The sequence below is a fragment of the Rhinichthys klamathensis genome, unplaced genomic scaffold, assembly GCF_029890125.1.
Source record: "Rhinichthys klamathensis goyatoka isolate OS25496 unplaced genomic scaffold, OSU_Roscu_1.1 h1tg000040l_1, whole genome shotgun sequence".
NCBI lineage: Eukaryota > Metazoa > Chordata > Actinopteri > Cypriniformes > Leuciscidae > Rhinichthys > Rhinichthys klamathensis.
In genome coordinates, this window is record NW_026606587.1 from 13,193,987 (window position 1) to 13,221,970 (window position 27,984).

At 41.7% G+C, this 27,984-nt stretch overlaps 1 protein-coding gene across 1 annotated transcript; it reads left to right on the forward strand.

Annotated features, from left to right (window-relative positions):
- Window positions 1–611: 611 nt before the first annotated feature.
- On the forward strand, window positions 612–27,984 carry LOC130081790 (centrosomal protein of 78 kDa-like). Its single transcript, XM_056246491.1, has 12 exons — window positions 612–629; window positions 701–875; window positions 2,274–2,387; window positions 17,872–17,936; window positions 18,076–18,169; window positions 18,253–18,352; window positions 24,495–24,534; window positions 24,699–24,836; window positions 26,419–26,496; window positions 26,579–26,733; window positions 26,882–27,020; window positions 27,604–27,984. The coding sequence occupies exons 1-12, from the start codon at window positions 612–614 to the stop codon at window positions 27,934–27,936; spliced, it is 1,449 nt and encodes a 482-aa protein (XP_056102466.1). The 3' UTR covers window positions 27,937–27,984.

Genomic DNA, 27,984 nt, shown 5'->3' on the forward strand with positions numbered 1-27,984 from the left:
TAAATAACTGAAAAAAGCACAAATGTCAGTGCATGTCAAAACATCCCAAGGGCCCCAAAAACACTCCGGTCCCCAGAGGGTTAAAGGCCTCTGACTAGAAGCTGGTCTGTGTGTGCAATTTCACAAAACTAAAAGACTTTCTGAATGTACATAAACAATATGCTTTTTTTTTTACATTTTAAAACATGAAAAAAAAAAGAATTGGGGAGAATCAATAAATTATGAATTGTGTGATTGTGCCATTGTGTGAATAATATATAATCATGCAATCAATAAAATTAACCATTGTCTGATTACAAGTATTTTAACAATTTTAACAACAAGATTATTTTATAATCTAATTGCAAGTGCTTAATCTGTGTAATCTGATTACATAATCCATATTACATGTAATCAGTTACTGCTACTCAGCACTGGTCACTCATATGCGAGAAGTTTTTGTACACATGCAAACATTGTGTTTATATGTATTGAATTGTTATTAATGCAGAAAATATTTTTGTTGTTATATTGTCCTTTAATCAGTCATTTGTCAGAGTGTGAAATATTCATCATCGATTAAGACCGTGGATTTCACTTCCTGTAACATTACCTGGCAGGGAGCGGAGCATATGGCGAACATCATAAAGGTACAAGTCCACATTTATTAGTATAATCAATTTCTCTGGAAGCGGATTCGTGAGTTTCGCCTGTCGTTTAGCACCAGGCAGTGAGGCGGCACAGTGTGGTGTGGGTGGAGACGCTGCGCTACAGGAGGGCTGAGTTTGAGGCCATGAAAGGACTACGCAGAGTTACTCTCAACGACAACATTCTGATCGGAGACAGAGGAGTAATGGCACTCACCCGTGAGCTTACAGAGGACCTGTGGGTCAAAGGTTCGAGAGGTCACTCTTCAACACACAGGCTAGAGTTGTCAGAAGTACCAACTTCGGTACCAAGTCGTACTGAAACTTTAAAAATGTGACGATACCAGCATTTCCCTCTAGCATTATGAGCGCTGTTGAACAGATTCTCAAACACCTCTGATTGGCCATTGTGTCGATGCGCTCACATGTAGTATGTCTCTGATTGGCCATTGGGTTCACGCGCTCAACATATATGTCTCTGATTGGCCATTGTGTCGATGCGCTCACATGTATGTCTCTGATTGGCCATTGTGTCGATGCGCTCACATGTATGTCTCTGATTGGCCATTGTGTCGATGCGCTCACATGTATGTCTGATTGGCCTTTGCGTTCACGCGCTCATCATATATGTCTCTGATTGGCCATTGGGTTCAAGCGCTCAACATATATGCCTGTGATTGGCCATTGTGTCGATGCGCTCACATGTATGTCTCTGATTGGCCTTTGCGTTCACGCGCTCATCATATATGTCTCTGATTGGCCATTGGGTTCAAGCGCTCAAAATATATGTCTCTGATTGGCCATTGTGTCGATGCGCTCACATATATGTCTCTGATTGGCCTTTGCGTTCACGCGCTCATATATGTCTCTGATTGGCCATTGGGTCGATGCGCTCACATGTATGTCTCTGATTGGCCATTGTTTCGATGCGCTCACATGTATGTCTCTGATTGGCCATTGTTTCGATGCGCTGACATGTATGTCTCTGATTGGCCATTGGGTTCACGTGCTCAACATATATGACTCTGATTGGCTCAGAACGCTTTAAAAACATGTTGTTTTTGACGCTCTTCATCGAGCGCTTACACAAATACACACGGGAGCGTTTGAAAGCGCCGATATATCAGGGATCCGTATGATCTGTATATTAGATAGACGCCTGCTTTTAAACGCTCCCGTGTGTATCTTTGTAAGTGCTTGGTGAAGAGCGTCGAAGATGCCATTGTTGATCATTGCAGCCAATCACATGCTGTATACATATGTTGAGCGCGTGAACACAATGGCCAATCAGAGACATATATGTTGAGCGCGTGAACACAATGGCCAATCAGAGACATATATGTTGAGCGCGTGAACACAATGGCCAATCAGAGACATATATGTTGAGCGCGTGAACACAATGGCCAATCAGAGACATATATGTTGAGCGCGTGAACACAATGGCCAATCAGAGACATATATGTTGAGCGCGTGAACACAATGGCCAATCAGAGGTGTTTAAGAATCCATTCAACAGCGCTCAAAATGCTTGAGGGAAATGCTGGCTATCGTCACATTTTTAAATTTCAGTACCGACTCTAACACGGGCATGTACGGTATATTTGACTAGCACACATAGACCCACATTTCCACCTTCTGTTCCTCTAGCGGTGGACCTGCAGCGCTGTGGGATCTCGAACGAAGGAGCGCAAGATCTAGAGAAGATGCTTCAGTCCAATTCCACTCTGTGTGTGCTTGACATCAGGAGAAACCCACTCATCGGTAACTCATCCAAAACTTTGCGGTTGGGGTCAGGAAGATTTTTTTATGTTTTTGAAAGAAGTCTCTTCTGCTCACCAAGGCTGCATTTATTTGAATAAAAAATACAGTAATATTGTGAAATATTATTACAATTTGAAATAACTGCTTTCTATTTGAATATATTTAAAAATGTAATTTGACTATGCTGGAAAAGCTGAATTTTCAGCATCATTACTCCAGTCTTCGGTGTCACAAGATCGTTCAGATTATTATCAATGTTGAAAACAGTCGCACTGCTTAAAAGTTCACCCATAAATTAAAATTTGCTGTTAATTTACTCACCCTCAGGCCATCCAAGATGGTGCCTTTTTTTTCTTCAGTAGAACAGTAAAGAAGATTTATGCTGAAACAGTGATCCTTGGAGATACATATAATGCTGAAGTCTGTATAATTCAATGCTCTGAACATTTGTCTAAATTAACCTAATAAAGAAACGAAAAGAAATGGCTGCAACAGTAGTATAGGCTGTGTAATAGGGAGGATAAATAAAAAACGACACGACTCGGATTCGGATAATCTTTTTTTTGTGATCAACATTTGTATTGTTTTCTGTGGGGTGGGGTGGGGTGGGGTGGGTTACAGACATCTCCAAAATCATATGTGACTATATAAGGAGAAAAAAAAAAGAAAAAAAAGAAAAAGAAATAAGGATAAGAAAAAGAAAAGGAAAAACATCGCAATGGTATAATGAATGGATGAATGAGACAATACATATGATAAGACAATACATAAAACAACGGAAATATGTTCGGCAGGTATAGTTCACAACAAAGATTGCCTAGCTGTTGTCCCTGGTCCAAGAGATTATCCTAGATGAGAAAGAGTTCCAAGCTTGTACAGTCGCTGGTCGCGCCTTATTGAGTCGCGCAGTTGTATGTTCAAGGTTGACAATGTTGACAAGGCTATGGATCCAGAATGATTTCATACACATATCCGGAAAGAACCAGTTTTTCAAAATTGTTTTCTTTGCAGAAGTAAACCCTGCGAATAACATTTTGAACTGAATTTGCTTTAGATTTATATCAGAATTATCATTAAGGAGACAGAAACCAGGATTAGGAACATAAAAAATGTTAAGTATATCCGCTAAAGATGAGTTTACATGCAACCAAAACTTAGAGATAACTGGACACTCCCAAAACATGTGTAAAAACTTTCCAGGTGAAGCAGTGATACATATATGACAGTTGTGAGTAGGTTGTAATTTCATCTGGAATCTCTTATAAGGTGTGATGTAGGCTCTATGTATTGTTTTGAAGTGAATTAGTTGGTGAGCTAGGTTCTTAGAAGTCCTACTTAGATTGTACCAAATTCTCTTCCAATCTAGATTTATATTTAAACTCCCCAACTCCCTGTTCCATATGGATTCAATTGGTAAGGCCTTGGCACTATGCTGAATCAGTGCACTATATATTAAAGAGACAGAAGGTCTGCCCAGTAATGGTGCAATCCATTGTAACAGGGGGTGTGAGGGGAGAGGAGAATTCCAGGGAACTCCATACGTTTTTAATGCTGATCTTAGCTGAAAGTAAACAAAATAAGAGGACCCAGGAAGATAAAAGCGTGTTCTTAAATCTTGAATGGAGCAGAGACCTTGAGTATCATATATATCACCTAATGTATTCACCCCAAGGGATGACCAAGATGGCTGATTAAATGGTTTGTTGCCACATAATAATCTCTGGTTATGCCATAGTGGCGTGTTCCGACAGAATTTAGGTGGGCCGCCCATCCACCGTTCTGCTTTCTTCCACACTTGTATAGAGTTAGCAATGATGGGCCCAAAACTCTCTTTTATTGTTTTGTTTGTTACACTAGAGAATAGGATGTCTTGCAGTTTGTGTGGTAATATTTTAGCAGATTCAATCAATCTCCATGCAGTGGTAGACTGTGGGTCTACCCATGTGCTGAGTGCTCTGATCTGAAATGACCAATAATAAAGTTCAACGTTTGGTACTGCCAGACCACCCAGCAGTTTGGGTCGTTGCAGTGTATTCAAACGAACCCTGGGCCGTCTACCATCCCAAATAAAACTGGAAATCATAGAGTGAATGTCTATAAAGTAATTTGGAGGGGGGCAGAGTGGTAACATAAAGAAAAGGAAATTGAGACGGGGCAATTTGTTCATTTTGACTGTATTAATTCTACCTTGAAGAGACGTTTTTAGATTCCTCCATCTATGAATGTCTGATTTTAATTTGCTTAACATAGTGTTGTAGCTGTCTCTGGTAATTTTATGTATGTTTTTATAGATCGTAATTCCCAGATATGTAAAAGAGCTTTTGGTCTGAATATAGATGGAAATAGGAACACTTGTGTGTGTATATTATTTAGAGGCATAAGTGCAGATTTTGTCCAATTAATTTTGTAGCCTGACAGGCTGCTAAAATGATCAAATTCTTTAATAACTGGGTGAATAGAGGTATCAAAGTTATCTAAGAACAAAATTATATCATCTGCGTACAGAGATATAATATGATTATGATGGCCAATTTCCATAGGGGAAGCTGTAGATTGCCTGATGGCTTGTGCTAGAGGTTCCAGAGAAAGACAAAATAAAGGTGGCGAGAGTGGACACCCCTGTCTTGTACCACGCTGCAGGGTAAAAGGAGAAGAGATTATGTCACCTGTTAGAACACTTGCTAAAGGTGAGTGGTATAGCGCCTTGATCATTGCTATGAAATTATGTCTGAAACCGAAACGTTGTAGAACTGCCCACATATATTTCCACTCTATCCTATCGAAGGCTTTCTCTGCGTCCAGTGAAAACACAGCACAAGGATTTGGGTGTGTCTCTGCCACCTCTATAATGTGTAGCAGCCTTCTCATGTTATCAGATGCATAGCGTCCCTTGATAAAGCCTGTTTGGTCTTCATTGACTAGAGATTGAATAACTTTTTCCAGGCGCAGAGCGAGTACTTTGGCATATATCTTCAGATCACTTGTAAGTAAAGATATTGGTCTAAAGCTAGAACACTCAAAAGGATCTTTTCCCTTTTTCAAGAGTAAGGTGATGAGTGCTGTTTTTTGGTCTCTATGGAAGGTCCCACTTTGGATTGCAAAATTAAACGAATCCAGCATGAGTGTGCCCACCATGTCCCATAGTTCTAAATAAAGCTCTGGAGGTAGGCCATCCAAACCAGGCGATTTGCCTTTGTTGAGACTTTTCGCAGCTTTATATAGTTCTTCCAGCTCTAATACAGCTTCCAGATCATCTTGATCAGTTTGCTTGAGGCAGGGAAGCTCTAGTTTGTCAAGAAAATGTTTACTGGTAGCATCGTCATAAGAAATCTCTGATTTGTATAAGTTTTCATAAAATGTTAAGAATGTATTATTAATGGCCTGCGGATTGGTAGTAATTTTGCCCTCAGGTGTATTTATTGCTGGGATGTAAGCTTTTGTTTCACATTCCTTAAGCATAAGAGCGAGTAGGTGACTAGGCCTCTCTGCTTCAAAATAGTACTTTTGTCTGGTTCTATGCAAGATAAATTCCGCCTTTGATACGGCCAGTGTCTTGTATTCATCTTTCAAAGATGCCAGCAATTTAGACTGATCATATGAGAAGCTATGTTTTTGCAAATTCTCTAATGATTCTATTTTGTTTTCAAGATTTGTGATCTGGGAAACTTTTGTTTTAGCTAAAGTTGAGGAGAATGAAATACAGAAACCCCGTAAAAAACACTTTGTAGCCTCCCATAGAACTTGTGGATTAGAACAATCCTTTGTGTTAATATCTAAAAAATCTTTTAATTGTGCTTTGAGTGAACTAAGAAATCCAGCGTTAGTTAGTAAAGATGTGTTTAAACGCCACCTGGGGGCCTTTGACTTGATGTTGGGCAGATCGATGTTGCATATAAGTGCGGAGTGATCAGATAGTAGAATTGGTAAAATAGTAATGGACGTATGTCCTGCAATTAGGGTTGGGCTAAGAAAAATATAATCTATCCGGGAAAATGATTTATGTCTATTGGAGAAAAATGTGTAATCTCTAGCAGTAGCGTTCTGTATGCGCCAAACATCCACAAGATTTAAATCTTTGAGAAGTGAATTCAATAAGGTAGATGAAGGATTGGCCATTACATCTGAATTAGATTTATCAAGAGACGGATTAAGGACTGCATTGAAGTCACCTCCCACCACTAAAGAACAGTCATTTTGTTCTAACAATGTGTTTCCAATGTAAGAAAAAAAAACTCTGTCAGGCTCATTTGGGCAGTATATGGACGTGAAAGCTAATTTATGATTGAGTATACAAACCCGGGCAAAAGCAAGTCTTCCATTCTCATCATTTCCAGTAACATTTACATTGCATGATAATTTCCGTTTAAGCAGGATACACACTCCCTTGGTCTTATTTAGGGCGCACGATGATGCAATTAGTCTATAATGCTTATTTTGAAATCGTGCCACGTCGCATTGTTTTAGGTGTGTTTCTTGAATAAGGGCGATGTCTACCTTTTTACGATATAGATACTCAAGAACACGAGTGCGTTTGATAGCGGAGTTAGGCCATTCACATTGAGTGATAATATATTCAATGACTGCATCGACATATTATACCGCTAAGATCTGTCTTAAAATATGAGCGTGTTAGTATAAGATAACAGAAGCGTGTAAACATCCTGCCAACTATCGTACAGATGTCCCACTGCTGATGTTCTATCAAAGAGTAGGAATATGTCTGCAAGGAGGGGGGAGGAGGGGGAGTAACTATATACAAAAACAAACACAGACCGCACGGGCAAAAAGCCGTAGGTCTGTAAGAACATAAACATTGTCTGATACGTGACCAATTCAGCCCAACGTATGGCTATAGTATCAGATAAGCCCACACAATCGTAACACATTAAATGAATACATTCGTCACCTCTCGAACTGGTAAAGCAAGGTAAAATTAGCATACTAGTTTTAGATAATTTCTAAGAGAAAGAAAAAAAAATATATATATATATATATATATATATTGTCAGAAGACGTAGCCTAATGTGACCGGTCTTCGTTTAGCTCTGCGTTGTGTTTGTGGATGAACGAGACCGGGCAACAGAAAGTACTCCAGACAGATTTTATTCTGCATGAATAAAAAGAAATATCACATCAAAAGCGAGTCTGTGGCCTTCTCTCGCGATTCAGCCTCTCTTCAGTCGCATTTACCGCGAACTGCAGGACATTTTACACTTTTATAAACATGCATTTCAGTTTCTCATATAATCAAATCTTGTTGGTTCAAAAGATTTCACAAAAAAAATAAAAGCATTTTACATAAATTCAAAACAATATTAACATAAACATGAAAGAGAACATACCTGCATGAATAAAAAGAAATATCACATCAAAAGCGAGTCTGTGGCCTTCTCTCGCGATTCAGCCTGTTAGTGAAAGGCATTATTTTAGCCAACAGAGCTTGCACACTCATGCTTAATGAATTCTCTCCGAAAATACATGTTATGACTCATCACGTTATTAACACAAACTCCATACATGTTTGAATAAGATTACAGTGCATTTTAGAACAAAATTACATGTTGTATTACAATAAACAAAACTCATATCAAACTTTTTAGACGGAGCGTCAGTACAACCCACCTCTCTTCAGTCGCATTTACCGCGAACTGAAGGAGAGCAACCGGAACCGGAACATAAAAGTCTTAAAGGAACCACGCACCGTATTTAACAATACTGCAAAATAACCATGTAACCATAGAAATGACATCTCAATTAATAGAAATCAATATTAGAAGAATAAATGAAATTCCAAAATACAAAATAATGAAAGAAATATAACAAAAGGGAGAGATTTTGAGTGAAATTAATAAATAAATATAACACCCGTTACATTCACCTCCCCTAATTTCACCAAAATTCTATATGCGCATAAAGAGGATTTCCTAAAGAATCACAGTGCAAAAATTCCACAGTTACAGCAATGAAAGCTATCTGTCTTGACAGATACAGAGAAATTTGAGGGTGATCAGGCCTCAAAACCTCTTAGTAAAGTATGTTGCCAAAGACACCATACCACACGTAAACTTTGCAACGAATCCTCATTCACATTATTCTTATATAGCAATGAAAAATATATATCAGAAAATAAAATCGAAAATAAACTTCCTACCCAATCATGAATATTAGAATAGGCTTAAAAGGGACTGTGACTTTTTCTGGAACCTATCTGACAAGCTTGGCATTTTAAATGGCTTTTGAGCCATGGTCTCAATCAGACGGTTGACTTTTCTTACTACTCTACCAGCCCGTGTTGTAATTGTGCCTTGCGCTTGTTCAGGACCTGGCATTGACACATCACGTACCGGTGAATCGGAGTCAACGATATCTGAATTAGTAAAGTCAGATGTTGCCAATAGATTGTCACGATCAGAAGTTTCCGTGCTCAACGTTTTTTCAGGGAGCACCTGGTTTTGGCTGTCTTGACCAGGATTAACACAGTAAGTGTCATCACTTTCCTCTGCATCCTGTTCCATTTGTACATCAAGAGTTTCTGAACTCTTTGAAACATCCTCATTCATTACTAATGAATGTGTTTTCTTTTCAGGATCTTCATCTTCCAAGGAATCAGCGGAATCTGTTGATTGGCTCTCCCACTCGGAACTGTCCGAGCAATCGGCAACCGTTGATCCACATGTTTCATCCTCAGGACATGTCACAGGTAAGAAACTGATGTCTAAGAGCATGTTCCGATGTACGACTTTAATATGTCCTTTGTCATCCTTCACTTTGTATATGTGTGTCTGGGGATCATTATCCACAATGGTGTACACAGTAGGTTCCCATCTATCTGCCAACTTCCTTTTTCCTCTTTCTCCTTTATTGGCAATGAGCACTCTATCTCCATTGTTCAAATGTACTCCCTTGATCTTGCGGTTATACATCTTGGTCTGTTTCCTCTGTTCTTGTACAGCATGTTTTTGAGCAATTTCAGCTGCTTCGTGAAGATGGGACATTAAAGTGGCGACATAGCTGCTATAATCAACAATCACTGGATCCTTCGAAACTTGCTTGAACATTATGTCAACAGGTAATCGTGGGACACGTCCAAACATGAGTTGGAAAGGTGCGTAACCCGTTGTCTCGTGTATTGTTGCGTTGTAAGCGAAGGTCAGAGTCTGGATTTGTTGTGGCCACTTATCCTTAGATCTCAGAGGCAAGGAGCGAAGCATACTTCCCAATGTTCGGTTGAACCGCTCTGTGATGCCATTTCCCATAGGATGATAGGCAGTTGTACGAGATTTGGAGACCCCAGAAAGTGCTAGCAGTTCAGCAATGAGCTCACTCTCAAAATTTGTTCCTTGATCCGTATGGATCCGCTCAGGAAACCCATACACACAGAACACATGGTCCCATATCTTCCGAGCAACTTGCTTAGCCGTCTGATTGATGCAAGGAAAGGCGTGTGCAAGCTTAGTGAAATGATCCGTCAGGACCAACACATCCACTGAACGCTGTTTGTTATCTTCTGCACTCCAAAAATCAAGACAGACTAACTCCATAGGTGCAGAAGTTTGAATACTTTCCAGTGGAGCTCGAGCAGCTGGCTCAGGTGTTTTTGCCAGAATGCACCGCCTGCAACACTTCACATATTCTCTGATCTCGCGCTCCATCTTGGGCCAGAAGAAGCGCTGTCTTGCCAAGTGAACTGTTCTAGCCTGTCCTTGGTGACCGGCAAGATCGTGAAGACCGTGTAGAGCTTTTTCTACCATGCTCTGAGGCAGAACATACTGATGTCTTCTCTGTCTGCTTATAGGTTCCTTAGTCACCCTGTACAGAATCCCATCACACACTTTTAAGTGATCCCATTGCTTGACAAGGGCTAAAGATCTATAGTCGAGCTTTTCCCTCTCTCTTCTTGAAGGGCGTCTTTTACGAAGCACGAAAGGGAGAACCTTGGAAATGGTAAGGTCGAGCTCTTGACTTCTTTCCAACTCTTCATGAGAGAACATAGGCAGAGGCTGTTCACCATGGCTAGTGTCTGCAATCTGCTGAACTAACTGCACCAGCTGAACTGCTCGTGTCACCGTCGCCATTTCCCAGTCATCTTGGACATGGCAAAGTGTCTTGACGGCCACTGGATCACATGACTGCATACTACAGCTCGATTGACATCCAACCAGATCACTTATCTTGTGGCAATCAACCTTCAGACGAAACACATCCTGTATTCCTTCTTCTCCTACAGCATCAGCTTCGGTAAGTAAGCGGTTGTAACTCTCATTCATGAGCCTATGACCAATTGATCTTGCAAATGGATCTCTGCTTAAGGCATCAGCCACAATGTTCTTGACTCCTGCGATATGTTTTATGTCGAAAGAATAAGGGGCTAGTTTTGAAACCCACCTTTGTTCGCAGGCATCGAGTTTCGGCTTGGTCATAATGTGCGTAAGTGGATTGTTGTCAGTCCAAACTGTGAAGCTGTGCCCCTTGAGCCAGTGACTGAACTTTTCGCACACACTCCACTTCAAGGCCAAAAACTCGAGCCTGTGCGCAGGGTACTTCTTCTGTGACACGGTTAGGGTCTTGCTGGCGAAGGCAATTGGCCGAGCAATTTCTTCCCCTGCTGGAACTTGGGATAGCACAGCACCCAACCCATCCAGAGATGCGTCAATTGAAAGAATCAAAGGCCTAGAGAAATCAGGATGTGCAAGCACAGCACAGTTCACCAGCTTCTCCTTGAGTGTATTGAAAGCAATATCGCATTCCTCCGTCCAATCACTTGAATTCAGCTTCCTGAATGTGCCAACAGGCTTCCTTACTTTCTCTTTGCTTCTTCTCTTCTGACCCGCAGTTAGAGCAAATAGAGACTTAGCGATCGAAGAACAATTAGGAATAAAGTGTTGATAGTAGAAAATCATTCCTAAAAATGACTTGATTCTTCGCGCTGATGGAGTGCAACCATCTTCCTCCATAAGTTGCATCTTGGACATTTTGGATATCACATCCACCTTCGTAAAGTCCACAGAGACACCATGGCCAGAAACAATATGGCCCAAGAATTTCACTGAATCACGCAAGAAATTACACTTTTTGGGACTCAGTTTAAGGTGATGTAACCTAAGTCGCTGAAAAACCATTTCAAGCCTGCTCAAAGCCTCTTGCTCTGTGGACGCGAACACAAGTAAATCGTCCAAATAACAGAGTAAGCTGGTAAAGTTCATATCTCCAAAAATGCTAAGCATCATCCGCATGAACGAAGCTGGACTGTTGCACAAGCCTTGTGGCATGCGGTTATACTCATGCAGTCCCATAGGAGTAATGAAAGCGGTGTATTTTTTGTCTTGTTCATGCATGGGCAAATTGTAGAACCCGGAGGTCAAGTCCAAAGTGCTGAAGTAATTGTTTCCTCCTAAAGCAGCAAGGCAGTCGGACTGGTGAGGGAGTGGGTGAGCATCTTTGAGTGTTCTCGCATTAAGCCACCTGAAGTCCGTACAGATGCGGAGGCTTCCATCCTTTTTCCACACAAGTACTAATGGCGATGCATACTCGCTTACAGATTTTCGAATGATACCCTGCTCCTCCATGTCAGTTAACACCTGACGCAACTTCTGGTAGTGAGCAGGAGGGATCCTCCGATATGGCAACCGGAAAGGCCTCTCATCAGTAAGTCGGATGCGGTGTTCAAATTCCTTAGCCTCACCACAGTCTAAGGGATGCTTAGAGAACACATCATTGTAATTCACCAATAACTGTGCAAGTTTCTCTTTGGATTCCTCAGTGACTTTGCAGAGATCAATGTCAATTTCGCTTAACCCAACATCTTGCAATCTCAAATCTGAAGCACCATTTGGAGTAGCTTGCATCTCTGAACTAACTTCCTTCATCTTTCCAGTGCCCTGGAAAACTGGGAAATCTTCTACAGCTAGACAAGGTGAAACATCTGCCAATTTCCGATTCTTCCTTAGCGTGACAGGTTGGTCAGACAAATTGGTTATTTTCATAGGTACCCACCGATCACCCCACATAGATGTTATCACACGAGCTACCATGATGTTTCTTGGCATAGTTTTGGAGGTAGTTGGTTCAACGAGAATGGTGCTCCCAAGGGACAATGGAGTGTTGCTGGGCAGTCTTCCCCACACTAAATGCTCTTGTCTAGCAGCAAGAGTGACAGCATGATGGAGCCTTACTGTTCCGATTTTGGTAGGGATCTCATCATGTCGCCAGCGTGTGAGATTTGACATAACATCCAAAAAGTGTTCACCGTCCGGTGATAACTGTGTAGCACGTTGCGATATGAAGTCCCAATACTCATCTGTGTTCTTCATTCGGTTCACAATATGTTTAATCAGGTTAGTGCCCAGAATTAGATCATCGTGTTGTCCTGGAACAACGAGAACTGGAACTCGACAGCTAATGCCATACACTTTCATACTAACTTCGTACAAACATTTTGGCTGTGCGGTCCTACCCCCAACACCGACAAGAACGATATTCTCTGGTAGTGATTTCCTGTCCAAAACAACATTTTCAGCCAACAACTTTTGTTCAGCTGTCTCACTGAGGGTACAAGACATGGAGCCAGTGTCGAGCATTCCTCTCATATGGAACTGACCATTTAAAATCACAGAAGTATAGAAAAGCTCATCAAAAGCCTTTATTGTCTGCATATTTTGTGCGTATATCACGCAAGTACCATCAGATGCAGTATGGCATGCATTCTCATACTGCAGCTCCAGATCACTTATGAGGGTTTGATCATCACCCACACATCCCCTCTCCAAATGTGGGTCTAATGGTTTAAAGGACCAGCTCCTCGTGGCGAGTAGTTTACCTCCAGACTGTCATGTCTACTCCACTTCGGGCACTCTCTTTTCCTGTGTCCATGTTCGAAACAAAACAAGCATAAACCGTCTCTTCTACAATGTGCAACTGTAGAGTGGTCCATGCCTCTGCACACTTTGCAAAACTTCCTGCTCACATTCCCATGCCTAAATGAATCTACGGGTACAGAGGGGGTTTGCATGCTTTGTTTCAGCACACGATCAAGCAAACTGATAAGGGACTGAGTGCAGCTATCACCTGTCTGAGCTGATGGTGTAACTGGCAACCCACCTTGACCTGCTGACACTTTCGGCTCATTTCCAGACATTCCATCATCTAAATTTGACATTTGGGTATTGGCAGCCACAGTTTTCTCAAAGGCAGAACGATTAGACTGTGCCTTCATTTGTGCTCTTTTCTCAGCTTGATATTCATCAAGACGTTCTTGTATTTCAGCTGCCGTCCACCTATCAGCAGACTTGAACCTCAGGATAGCAGATAGAGATTGATCAGGACAATGTTTAACAAACATTTGTGTCACCTCACGGGTAGGATCTTCAATACTTCTGCCCTGCCTTCTCAAACATTCGTCAGCAACATCAACAGCTTTATTAAGCCGAATCCAATATTCCATTGCATTCTCTCCTGCTACAGGTAAAGTGCAATAAAAGTCAGCAAGTGGCATAGATGAATATGTCAGTTCGCTGAAGTGTTGCTTGAGTATGTCTGTGACAATTCTTGGGTTTGTTTCAGGCTTCAGCGATGGATTGCTGCGTAGTGCTATCTTGATCACATCTCTTCCCATTAAATTCGACATGATCTCATCCGCCTGTTCAGCTAAAGGAACACCTTTCTTCCTCAAATAAACATCCATGAGTTCTTCCCATTCGTGTATTGACAATTTGTCAGATCCATCCCCTCTGAAACAGGGAGGTGCCTTAACATCAGGCTTCATTACTAACTTCATGCCAGTGAAATTAAGAGAAGGTGACTCCATGTGAACCTGGCTCGTCCCCATGCTCTGCGTTTGAATATCAGGGCACTCATTTTTTTCACTGCTTTTTTTCAGCTGATCAGATATTGACTGCCCTATTTGTTGAGCAAGCTGTGTGATCAAACTACTCAAGTCAGCATTACTGTGGTCTCGGCTGTCTGAAGCAGCACCTTCACACTTCTCTGATTCAGTAGTATGCACTCTACCGGGATTACGGGTAGAACAGAAATCAGGAGAGCCAATATTAACTGTCCTTCTGAGTGGTGTCTGTTCAAGTTCACCAAATATACGGCCCCTAGCAAAACCCAATTCAAACCCATCATTAGGGGAGTAACTTGTCTTCTCACTATTTTGTGACATCATGAGTTTTACAAATCAACAAAAATAAATTAAAACAGATAATGACCACAGAAAAAAAACTGTTCACATGTGTACACTACACACCTAAGAGTAATACACAATCAAATAATCAAACAAAAATGTCAAATTCAATCTTTTCTTTGTCTCTCTTTTTTTTCTGTAAATATGAAGTTTCAACCTTTTTTTGATACAGTCTAATGTCCAACCTGTCTTTCCTTTGGCACAGATACAGGCAGATTTGGACGTTCCAGAATGCAGCAAACCCCGGCGACCAAGCTGATGTTGATCAAAGGGGATCCACGATGACTTGCATCAAATAAAAGTCACGGCACCAATGTGACCGGTCTTCGTTTAGCTCTGCGTTGTGTTTGTGGATGAACGAGACCGGGCAACAGAAAGTACTCCAGACAGATTTTATTCTGCATGAATAAAAAGAAATATCACATCAAAAGCGAGTCTGTGGCCTTCTCTCGCGATTCAGCCTCTCTTCAGTCGCATTTACCGCGAACTGCAGGACATTTTACACTTTTATAAACATGCATTTCAGTTTCTCATATAATCAAATCTTGTTGGTTCAAAAGATTTCACAAAAAAAATAAAAGCATTTTACATAAATTCAAAACAATATTAACATAAACATGAAAGAGAACATACCTGCATGAATAAAAAGAAATATCACATCAAAAGCGAGTCTGTGCCCAGTTAGCACAAGTCTATTTGATGTTATATTTACATCTGGAAGACGTATTTTTAAGAGTGTTTGCTCATCTGCAAGACGTCTATAGGATGTTTCCTGTCAGATGTCAAATAGACGTTTAGAAGATGTCAGTTTAACATGCATTCTAAATCATTACATCTTAAAGACATCTTCTAAACGTCTATTTGACATCTGACAGGAAACGTCCTATAGACGTCTTGCAGATGAGCAAACACTCTTAAAAATACGTCTTCCAGATGTAAATATAACATCAAATAGACTTGTGCTATCTGGGTGGCCTTCTCTCGCGATTCAGCCTGTTAGTGAAAGGCATTATTTTAGCCAACAGAGCTTGCACACTCATGCTTAATGAATTCTCTCCGAAAATACATGTTATGACTCATCACGTTATTAACACAAACTCCATACATGTTTGAATAAGATTACAGTGCATTTTAGAACAAAATTACATGTTGTATTACAATAAACAAAACTCATATCAAACTTTTTAGACGGAGCGTCAGTACAACCCACCTCTCTTCAGTCGCATTTACCGCGAACTGAAGGAGAGCAACCGGAACCGGAACATAAAAGTCTTAAAGGAACCACGCACCGTATTTAACAATACTGCAAAATAACCATGTAACCATAGAAATGACATCTCAATTAATAGAAATCAATATTAGAAGAATAAATGAAATTCCAAAATACAAAATAATGAAAGAAATATAACAAAAGGGAGAGATTTTGAGTGAAATTAATAAATAAATATAACACCCGTTACACTAACTAAACTTACATTCCAAAATGCCTTGTGGTGAGGATCCTAACTTAAGATTGACCATGCAGGATAACTTAGTTGATCTGAGTAAATTCCTCCATGTCCACTAAATTGCCTTCTCTAGCGTGAGGAGGCTCCCCATCGTTCTTTTCTTTGGTCGGGTTTGAGGCTGCGTCAGTAGCACCACCGTCGCGCCGTACCGGTGTAGAAGTGGACCTCCGTGGAAGAGAGTTGATAAAATCTTCGGCGGCCTGGGGGGAGTCAAACATCTTCCTCTCGCCTTTATACTGCAGTTTAATCCGTGCAGGATAAATGAGGAATGGCTCCAGGCCCATGTCTTTAGCCTTCTTCATGATAGAACTGAAGCTCTTTCTCTTTGCTGTTGTCGCTGGACTATAGTCGGGAAAGAACAGAATAGTGCCGGCTGTTGAACAGAATAGTGCCGGCTGTTGAACAGAATAGTGCCGGCTGTTGGCGCCGAAGTATGAGCGGGAGGCACGAGCAGGTGAGCGGCGCGTGAGCGGGTGGCTCCATTGGCTGTGTATTTCACTGGATAAATTTGACGTGCACCGTTCAGGATAGCCGTTCTGTCTTGCCAACGCAGTAATCTGAAGATAAGGTTGCGCGGCTTGTTGGATTTAGCCTCTCCTCCATCATACACACGATGTGCCCGTTCAATGTCAATGTCTCGGTCCACCAATGAGGGGATCCACCTGGGAAGATTATCCTTCAGGTAGCCGATTGCATCCGAACCCTCCACTGCTTCTGGTAAGCCAACCAGCCTTACATTATTCCTTCGTCCCCTGTCCACCAGGTCTGTCAACTTTGTGGTGAGCTGGTCTAGCTGTGTCTTTAATTCGATAACCGATCGCCTGTCCTCTCGCGCAGCCGTCTGAACAGAGTCCACTCGGTCTTGAATCCGTTTTGTGGATTTGGCTACATTCTCAAGTTCACTGTTGATCTCCTTTACGGTTTCATTAGTCTTTAGGATTTCGGTTCGTAAATCACGTAGTGCTGGGACCAGAATAGAGTCCACAGCTTCCCTAACAGCGGAAGCTACGACCACATCTAGACCACGTTGTTGTTCTTGGAGGGCTAGCTTTATGCCATTAGCAATAGCTGCATCGAGTTCTTCCTTGGAAATGGCAGAGTCCTTGAATTTTTTCTTCATAGGCGATTGTTCATTTTCCCTTTTCCGTGCTTCTTTGATTGGGGAAGGATTCATGATGAGATAGGTGTCGAAGTATTTAAAGTATGTGATAGGATAATTGAGAAAGGAAGATTATGCGAGCAGAGCTGAAAACTATGCTGGCATCGCTGTCAATGGGTCACGTGATCTCCCGGATTCGGATAATCTGTCGATCGGCTGGGGTCTAGATTTGAGGTCTGTGCGGGGCTTTATGGAAAAGCCCTTTCACTCTCACAAGAATTTCACTCTCAAAAGGTTGTAGGAATCCTTAAATGAATAATGTAAAAACATTCAACTGTTTCTGCCACAATACCATGGTTACAGTTAGTGTTACATTAAATCCATAGTCAATGTTGGTGATTTGTGGATTGAAAAGCCTTCTATAACTTGTTCGTTCATGGCACAATGTTTCTCCTGGTTTCCACATCAGCTCTATTTGATCTGATATGGTTTATAAGAGAGAATTCTGCACTGAATTTGAGTTCCTGACTGGTCAATAAAAATCTGGATTTAATGTTGGCCTTAATATTCTAATGTATAAAATGATCACAGTTCCTCAAGAAGAGGATGTTTGGCCAGCACTTGCACTCTGAGACAACGTGTTCAAACTCCAAATCATGTTCACATTACTTTGTCAACTCTTTCCTTTTCTTTTAGATAATAATGTGGTGAAAGCTGTGCTCAAAAAAGTTCTCATGAACGCCAAAAGCCATGATTCACAGGTCTGAAAACTTTTGCAAATGTTTTAGATGATTAGATATTACATGAATCTGTTGTTTCTTGATTAAAATGTAATGAATATCTTTAACAGTCAGTTGATCACATGTGCCATCCTCATTGTCAGTGTGTTGTGCGTTCCAGTATCTGTGGCTTAAACCTTCTTCTCCTAAAGACACTCTTGATCAGTCACGGCAGTTGAGGAGGAGGAACGCAGGGAAAGCTACTTATCGAATCGGTATTTGAGTTACTTGGCTAGTTTTTTCTAGCAGTGAGATGTTTAGTCTGTTTGACTGGACTGTTCACCATCATTCTCCGCAGGATCTCGCCGGTCCTCAGTAAACTCTGTGTGGAGGCCTCCTCGGCCTGGGTCAGTGGGGTACGTCCCATGGCGCACTGCTGCACGGGCGGGCTTACAGAGGTAAGCACATGATAAGTGATATCAGTCTCAGGATCGGTTTCAGACAGGACAGGACCTGGGGCCTCGTTTATAACCGTTGCGTCGCACAAAACGTGCCCTGAAAGAGCCGTACGCCACTTCCCACGCATAAGTTGTGATTTATAAAAGCAAACATGACAGGAAAATTTGCGCACCAGGACGCAAACTCTGACCCATGCGTACAAACAATTTGGAGACGGAGCAGTTTGGCGACACCGATGGTGAGCTGAGGGACTGACAATAATAGTTAAAGGACAACTCCGGAGCAAAATGAACCTTTGGTCTAATAACACATTGGTACTGTTACGGATTTTCCCTTTACGCACCTGACTTAGGTTGAACCTGGTGTCCTTGACACCTGAAAATATTATACTCAGTTGAGTTACCTCTGAACGCGCTGGTTGACACAATCTAACCCCGCCTAAGAGTCGAACGACGTCTCGTCCCTTATTGAACACTATCACTTGGTAATAAGGTCTCTAGTGTTCTTAACTTGCCCCACACTATCACTTGGTAGTAAGGTCTCTAGTGTTTCGCTCAATAACTTGTTCTTCTAACTAACTTTGCTGCGCAGCTTTAATGACAGACAGACTTGAGTAATTGTCCTATAAATGTTCTTTATTACGGCCAGGAGTTCTCGAGCATTTCTCAGAGAATCTCCCAAGAATAAACAAGGCCGGAGGATCTCAGACAATTTCCATTGAGAATCCCACCGAAAACACGGAAACAACAGTTTTTATACAATAGGGAGGTACGGCATAATGACATTAATTTGATTGGTTATTCATTTACAGCCTCTTCTGTTACTGGGTAGAGAAGAATTTGTTTTAATGATTACTTCATTGATCATAAGTTCTAACTTAGTCATCTGTCTAGTCTCATTTCCCATATTTGTTATTTATACACACAGTCAGGGGTTCGACACACATACATTCATGTAAAATACAGAATGTCTTAGAACATTTTCTAACGTTTTAGAGATTTAGCAGGTTAAACAAGGTCAAATGTTAAAACATGGTTTTCTTAATATTCAGCTTAAATTTTCTATCACAGTACCTAGTCAACCGTTCTCTGAGATTTGTTTTCATGATAATCGAATGTAAAGAGTTTTATCTCTAAAAACTGTTTAGCGTATAACACTAGTATATAGGGCATAGAGTAATGAAAAATAAAAATCGCTAGTTAATACCACTAACAAGGTATTGATCTCCATTGTTAAAAGCTGTCACAGTGTCTGGTTGTGTTTCCCTGGGTTAGCACCAGCGGCGGCGCCAGGGGGGGGTCTTGGGGGGTCTCAAGACCCTCCCAAAAAATGCTTTGACCCCCCATTTGACCCCCCACCCCCTTCCGGATTAAAAAATATATAGGCTATATCCGGGATAAATGTTTATCTTCAAACTACGCAGAACATTACAATAATAATTAATAACTTATTCGACATACAAAATATATAAACATAAGAATCACGTTCCCTCTAAGCTGCGCGCGTGCGCGGTCGTGCACTTCTGATGCCGCGGCCGCGCAGAAAAGAATAATATGCCACGCAGAGGACTGACGCGAAATGTGTGGGGAAATCCATTTGATTGTATGTGAGTAATAATTGCAGTGCTCAAACTGGTGAGTGCAGTTAACAGGTTTCAAAGAAAGAGAATGGTGTGAGCGCGAGTGATTGGCAGTGAGTCGTGTGTGCGGACCAAATAGCCTATCTCAATACGAGAGGCGACGAGAAACGCAAAGACATGTGAAATAAAATCACAATATCATGTTTTAAAGAAGAGTGGTTTGATTAAAGTGGTGGAAATAACGGATGATGGACACAGAACGGTAACAATTACACACCCACCCGCGTGCAAACTCAAAATACATCATTAGTTTACATAGATTTAAATAGTTTCAGGCATGGTTAGATTAGGCTACTATAAAAGAGTTCACATATTCACTTTACTTGAAAATATTTAGCTATTAGATCTAGCTATTTACAGTAAATGCTTCAGTTTGAAGCATTTCAACTGATATATTATATCACTTCAAATACTTCAATTCATTTTTTTATATTATATTATATTATATTAGGCATATATTTTATTATATTATAAGCCTAAATAAAGAATCTCACAAGGGTATTGTTTAGGGCTCATTTCCATTAAAAAGTTTGAAACCCCCTGCTAAAGAAAATATAGGAAATTCATAAGCTATAAACAATCATTTAACTTTGATGGTTTAATGCTGCCTGTACAATTAATTGACTGTACAAAAACACTTTATGGTTTTCCTAAACCATCTCAGTGTAACAGCTTAATTTTCTTTCATAATATATTATATTATTGTAAAGAATTGAACTGTCCTGCAGAAGATTTTGTAAATATTTTTTCATAGGATTTCTTAGTAAAGACTGGAAACAGAGGACACCAAGGAATTGGAGGATGAGGAGGATACTATTTTGTAAATATGTTTTCTGTCATGGGTGTGGCTATGGCAATTAAAGTTTGAGCATATTGTTTGCAAACTGCAATTGATTAATTAATTAAAAACAAAGTAGTTGATATGCTGTGTTGTTTTTGTTGTTAAGTAGCAGCAATATGCAGTTATTAGCCGTGTCCACTGTATTTTTTGTTGGTTTTCATGAGACCCCCCTTGAAATGACCAGGACCCCCCATTGCCCCCCCAATCAAAATTGTCTGGAGCCGCCACTGGTTAGCACTAGAGGTCCTCGTTCTCACGGTGTCATTCACATTAGACTACTATTCCCAGCATTCTGTTCTGTCACTTATCTGATTATTGCACTCAGCTGTTTCCCATCACCTTGTTAGTTCTGTGTGTATATATTCCCTGTCTGTGTTAGTGTTTGTTACGGAGTCCTTGATTAATGTCCGCACACTTCTGTTCCTGTTTGCTGCCTGTTCTTGTTCATGTTTTTGTCTTGTATTTTGGATTGCCTTATTGGATTTTGACCCCTGCCTGGATGACTACGAGTTTGGATTTCCCTTATATTAAAAGAACTACTGCTCTTGGATTTTCTGCCTCCTGTGTGTGTTCCGTGACAGAAGGACTCCGTCACACCTAATCCAGCGGTATGTTTTGTAACATCTCTTCCCCAGCCACCGAGCGGGAGAGAAGGGAGTTTTTTAAGGGGACCCGATTGGTCAAGTTTCGCGGGACCCGTGGAGGTCGCAGTGGAGGAGGTGGTCGAGAGACTGTTCACGTCCCGTCTGCCCAGCCAGAGACTGTTCACGTGCCGTCTGCCCAGCCAGAGACTGTTCACGTCCCGTCTGCCCAGCCAGAGACTGTTCATATTCCGTCTGCCTTTATGGACCTGGATTATCTGGAGCGTCTGGCTCGGATCCTGGACATGCCCGTGTCTGCTGTTCCAGAGCCGGAGCCAGTGTCTCCTGTTCCAGAGCCGGAGCCAGTGTCTGCTGTTCCAGAGCTGGAGGCAGAGCCAGTGCCCGCTCATGAGCTGGAGCCAGAGGCAGAGCCATTGCCTGTTCCAGAGCCGGAGGCAGAGCCAGTGATGTCTACCTTCATGGACCTGAACTATCTGGAGCGTCTGGCTCGGATCCTGGACATGCCTGTGTCTGCCGTTCCGGGGCCGGAGCCAGTGTCTGTTTCAGGGCCAGGGCCAGTGTCTGTTCCAGGGCCGGAGCCAGTGTCTGTTCCAGGGCCGGAGCCAGTGTCTGTTCCAGGGCCGGAGCCAGTGTCTGTTCCAGGGCCGGAGCCAGTGTCTGTTCCAGGGCCGGAGCCAGTGTCTGTTCCAGGGCCGGAGCCAGTGTCTGTTCCAGGGCCGGAGCCAGTGTCTGTTCCAGGGCCGGAGCCAGTGTCTGTTCCAGGGCCGGAGCCAGTGTCTGTTCCAGGGCCGGAGCCAGTGTCTGTTCCAGGGCCGGAGCCAGTGTCTGTTCCAGGGCCGGAGCCAGTGTCTGTTCCAGGGCCGGAGCCAGTGTCTGTTCCAGGGCCGGAGCCAGTGTCTGTTCCAGGGCCGGAGCCAGTGTCTGTTCCAGGGCCGGAGCCAGTGCCTGTTCCAGCGCCAGAGCCGGTGTTTGTTTCTGTGTTTGTTTCTGTGTTTGTGTCTGTTCTTGTGGCTGTTATAGTTTTTGTGTCTGATCCTGAGCTGGTGTCTGATCCTGAGCTGGTGTCTGATCCTGAGCCGGTGTCTGATCCTGAGCCGGTGTCACTGCCCTGGCCCCCCGAGGGGTCTTCTCCGCCCTGGCCGCCCGAGGGGTCTTCTCCGCCCTGGCCGCCCGAGGGGTCTGCTCCGCCCTGGCCGCCCGAGGGGTCTTCTCCGCCCTGGCCGCCCGAGGGGTCTTCTCCGCCCTGGCCGCCCGAGGGGTCTTCACCGCCCTGGCCGCCCGAGGGGTCTTCACCGCCCTTGCCGCCCGATGGGTCTTCTCCGCCCTGGCCGCCCGAGGGGTGTTCTCCGCCCTGGCCGCCCGATGGACTGTCGTCTCCACCCTGGCCGCCCTATGGGTCATCTTCACCGCCCTGGCCGCCCGAGGGGTCTTCACCGCCCTGGCCGCCCGATGGGTCGTCTACATCGCCCTGGCCGCCAGATGGGTCGTCTGCTTCGCCCTGGCCGCCCGATGCGTCGTCTGCTTCGCCCTGGCCGCCCGATGGACTTTCTGGTTCGCCCTGGCTGCCGGCTAAACCATCACCCCCTGTTTCTGTTCCCTTTCATGGTCCTGGTCCTCCCATCCCTCCCTTGGATTTTCCATATTCCACCTTCCTCTTGGACTCTTGGGTTGTCTTGTGTACTGTCATGGAGCGTCTGGTAGCCGCTCCGTAGAGGGGAGGTTCTGTCACAGTGTCTGGTTGTGTTTCCCTGGGTTAGCACTAGAGGTCCTCGTTCTCACGGTGTCATTCACATTAGACTACTATTCCCAGCATTCTGTTCTGTCACTTATCTGATTATTGCACTCAGCTGTTTCCCATCACCTTGTTAGTTCTGTGTGTATATATTCCCTGTCTGTGTTAGTGTTTGTTACGGAGTCCTTGATTAATGTCCGCACACTTCTGTTCCTGTTTGCTGCCTGTTCTTGTTCATGTTTTTGTCTTGTATTTTGGATTGCCTTATTGGATTTTGACCCCTGCCTGGATGACTACGAGTTTGGATTTCCCTTATATTAAAAGAACTACTGCTCTTGGATTTTCTGCCTCCTGTGTGTGTTCCGTGACAAAAGCGCTATATAAATGAAGATGACTTGACTTGACTATTAACTACTTATTAAACGGTCTGTACACTTACAAAGTTCTCAATGCTTCGGTTTGCATGTATGGACCCTCATTATGTTACTGTGTTCGTGTGGGGCTATTTTGAGCCTTGTTAGTGGTATTAACTAGCGATTTTTATTTTTCATTACTCTATGCCCTATATACTAGTGTTATACGCTAAACAGTTTTTAGAGCTAAAACTCTTCGATTATCATGAAAACAAATCTCAGAGAACGGTTGACTAGATACCAATGTGTTATTAGACCAAAGGTTCATTTTGCTCCGGATTTGTCCTTTAATAACAGTTTAAATAAATAAAATAATGATTTAAACTATGTTTTACATCTGATATACACACTTAGATTAAATATGCCATTTTTATTAAGCACTTAAATGACATGAAATAAACATTTTACAACATTTTTTATATTCTAATAGAAATATTTGTGCTGGATGCGATGCTTTGGAACACTTTTTCTGTGGCATGCTGTGTTTTAATGTTTTAACTACAGCGAGGATTGCTTAGCGCATGATAATAGCAGAACTCATGGTCTAAGAAAATATTTTCGTGCAGACAATCAGTAATGCAGAATTAGGCCTATCTGTTTCCATTAAAAATATTAAGCAATTGAAAATACTATTTGGCCATTGGAAAAGATTGAGACTCATGTGCGCACAATCTTCCGCTGACTGGGATTTATGAAGGGAATTTTGCGCAGGTTCTACGCACGGTTTTAGAAGTCTGAATATTTTTTGCCGTATGCGTTTTTTGACTTTCAGGCGGACATACACTTTTAGGAAGCATCCTACGCACAGTTTTATAAATGAGACCCCTGAAGACTTGCCTCATAGAATTCAGATCTGCTTTTCCATTCAAGTCAATAAGATACATGAACGTGTCTCTCTTTGTCGATCTATAAAGAGGTGCGTCACAGGCTGGGATGCCAGACCAGAGTTTTCAAGTAAGGGCTGTTTTATTGCTTTATGTTTATGTAAATGATGTTTTTGCATTGACTTTATTCATTTAGCAGGCACTTTTATCCAAAGGGACTTACTAATTGCTGATTTGGTGCTCTGTAGTTGTTGTTATTGTTAATGTGGTTGTCATGATGGTTTTGTTCATCAGAGCGCCACCTCTGTGAGGGTAACGGTGGAGACTGAGTCCGAGTCCGAGGAGGGGGATGATGCACATGTACCGAGTCCTCAGGAGAAAATCACAAGCTTCCAGTTCAGAAGACTACAGACAGAGAACAGCCGATTACAGGTAACACAGTCTGTGCGATTGATGTGTGTCATGAGTGTATTGCAGGAGGAGGCTTGGTAAGACAGCGAGGAAAACAAAATGTCATTTTAATTATGAGAGACTATTCAGAGAGGTGACGTGAATATACACTACCAGTCAAAAGTTTGAAATAATTATGAGTTTCTGAAAGTTAAAGTTTTGAAAGTCTCGTGTGCTCACTAAGGCTGCATTTGTATGAAGAAAAACACAGTAAAACAGTATTTTAAAAAATATTTTATTATTGCAATTTAAAAGAACTGTTTTCTATCTGAATATATTTTTAAGAAATGTATTCCTGTGATCAAAGCTGAATTTTTAGCATCATTACTCCAGTCTCATGATCCTTTTGAAATTATTCTAATATGCCGATTTCTTGCTCATTTGTTATCAATTATTAATGGTGCTAATATATTAATAATGCTTATCAATATGGAAAACACGAAATGTTGGAAAGAGGGACACATTCTTTGATGAATATAAAGTTAAAAAAGAACAGTGCTTATTTGAAATATAAATCTTTTTGAAATAGTCACAATATAAATGTCTTTACTGTCACTTTTAAACAATTTAATGTCTGAGGAAAGTAATAATTTCTTTAAAAAATATATATATATTACCGACCCCAAACTTTCGAATGGTGGTGTGTATCACGGTTTCCATAAAAATATGAAGCAGCATAACTGTTTTCAACATTGATAATAATAATGTTTCTCGAGCATCAAATCCTCATATTAGAATGATTTCTGAAGGATCATGTGACACCAACATGACAAAGACTGGAGTAATGATGCTGAAAATACAGCTTTGATCATATATTCACATAGAAAACAGTTGTAATAATATTTCACAATATTACTGTTTTACAGTATTTTTGATAAAACTTTGGTGAGCGGAAGATACTTCTTTCAAAAACATAAAAAAACTTAATTATTCCCAAAACTTTGACCGGTAGTGTACAGTATGAGCCACTAGTGGCCCTTTAGAAAATAAACTCTGAAGACTGTTTATTTAATTTGTCCAGTAAAAATTTTCAACAGTGTATACTTTTCCCTACATTTTTTTAAGTCGTATCTCGTGTTTCATCTCAAGCTATGCACTCACACTGTTGGTAAACAAATACACAAATTTAAGAAAAATAAATAAAAACAAAGCTAAATTGTTCGGTGTGGTGGGTAATGGCGTATGATCATGTCCTTCTGTTTAGATTTAATCATAAATATGTAATAATCATGTAATAGTTCTTATTTTTATGATTAACTCATAGTTTGAAGACAGACAGTCTGGGACAATATAATAATAGTAAAAATAATCCAATTAATGAAAGTAGCAATGATAGTGATGATAAAGTTTTCCAAACAGTTTTATTGTGGTCTTAATATAACAACAAGAAAAAAGAAAATGCCCAAAAAGTGTACTATATGTACAGTGGCACTTGGTGTATATATTATATCTAATGTAAAGACATTCTTACATTTTTAAGCATGGCTTTAATATACAGTTAGATATTGTGGTGCCACTGTACACATGAAGTATAATGTGGTGCACTTCCTCCGCTCACCCACAGGTGGAGCTAGAAGAGTGTCGGCTGAGGCTGGCAGAGGAGAGGAACACCAGACTGAAGACCAACTCTCGCCTGGTGGAGGTACAAGTATTTCCAGTCATTCTGTTGGCAAAATGAATAGTACCATTTCAGAAAGTAATGTTCATCATGTCTCTTCCTGTAGCTGGAACTGGAGAATGAGCGTTTGCGCAGTCTGAATCAATCCCTGTCTGAAGCCCATCTCAACGCCTCTGTTCTAGATGATGAACATGTGCTGGAAAGCATCGAATCCTCCTTCCACAAATTCCACGCCTTCCTGGACCTGCTGAAAGATGCCGGGTTTGTCTGATCCGTTACCAGATATCTAATACATCTGAAATTTTTACATCTACTGTATGAATTTTGTGCCTTTTTTCTTCAGAAGTCGTGATGCCTTTCTAATCTTTTAAGATTTAGTTGGGATTAATTGAGAATTTCTTCCTGTTAGGCTGGGCCGGTTTGCCTCTATGGCTGGAATTGACCAATCAGACTTCGGGCTTCTTGGGCATCCTCAGCTCTCCTCAACAGAGCGGACACACATCAGCCGAGAGAACCAGAGAAACGAGGAGAGGAGGGAGACTTCAGCCGTGACACATTCAAAAATGATTTAATAAAAAATGAACATTTATTTACTACCATTCAAAAGTTTGGGGTCAGTAAGATTTTTTATGTGTCCGCAGTAAAAAGAAAGGTTTTGAACAGCTCACTGTAGCTGTTGTTGCTTCCGGCCGCCGGCAGTCAAAAATAGTCGATCTCCGAATGCAACGTAACAAGGAGGAGAGTAAAGATGGAAAGCTTCTAAAAGTTCCATATAAATTCACGGATAATTTGTTGTTTTGTCGTTAGTGAAAAATAATATTGACCTTGTATTTTAAAAAGGGATATGGAGGATATCCTCATATGGAGTCAGTTCATTCGCATTCGGAGATCGACTATTAATTCGACTATCATTTATTTTTACTGTATTTCTGATCAAATAAATGCAGCCTTGGTGAGCAGAAGAGACTTCTTTCAAAAACATAAACATTTTTATTCCGATTGGGAAGTCCTAACAAATAAGCGGAGTAATAAAAAAAAAATCATTAATCTCACTTACACCAAACTTTTGAATGATAGTGTATTTATTGTTTTATTTATATCATTATTATTATTTCTCGAATCTCCACACAGATGGCAGACGTCCCTCGACCTGAATCAAAGACTCACTCAGAACCTCCTGCTAACGCTGAAGACATTCCCCAGCCTCATTCCCAACCCGAAGTGCCTCTAACTCCAGTCGGCTTGTGTCGTTCCTCCCAAACGTTACAGGAGCCTCTTGAGTTTGAGGCCCCGGAGCAGAGCCGGATGTCCTCGGACCCCTCGAGCCGTCAGAGGGCCAGCGGAGGCTCTCGCTCAGCGAGTTCAGTCAGTCTTCAGTCCAAAGGCTCACGGTCCTCTCGGGCGAACGGGTCCGTGTGCTCGGATCGGTCTCTGTCGGGTTCTGCTGGATTGGTTGGGTTCTAGAGCTTGGTTAACTTTGAGCTTCTCCGGTTGTTTAAATGTTCGTTACTG

Bases quoted from the DNA above. Each gene is read 5' to 3' on its own strand.
- LOC130081790 (XM_056246491.1), top strand. The intron at 24,535-24,698 runs GTAAGGGCTGTT...TTTGTTCATCAG, and splicing joins TGCCAGACCAGAGTTTTCAA to AGCGCCACCTCTGTGAGGGT. The intron at 26,734-26,881 runs GTTTGTCTGATC...TCTTCCTGTTAG, and splicing joins GACCTGCTGAAAGATGCCGG to GCTGGGCCGGTTTGCCTCTA.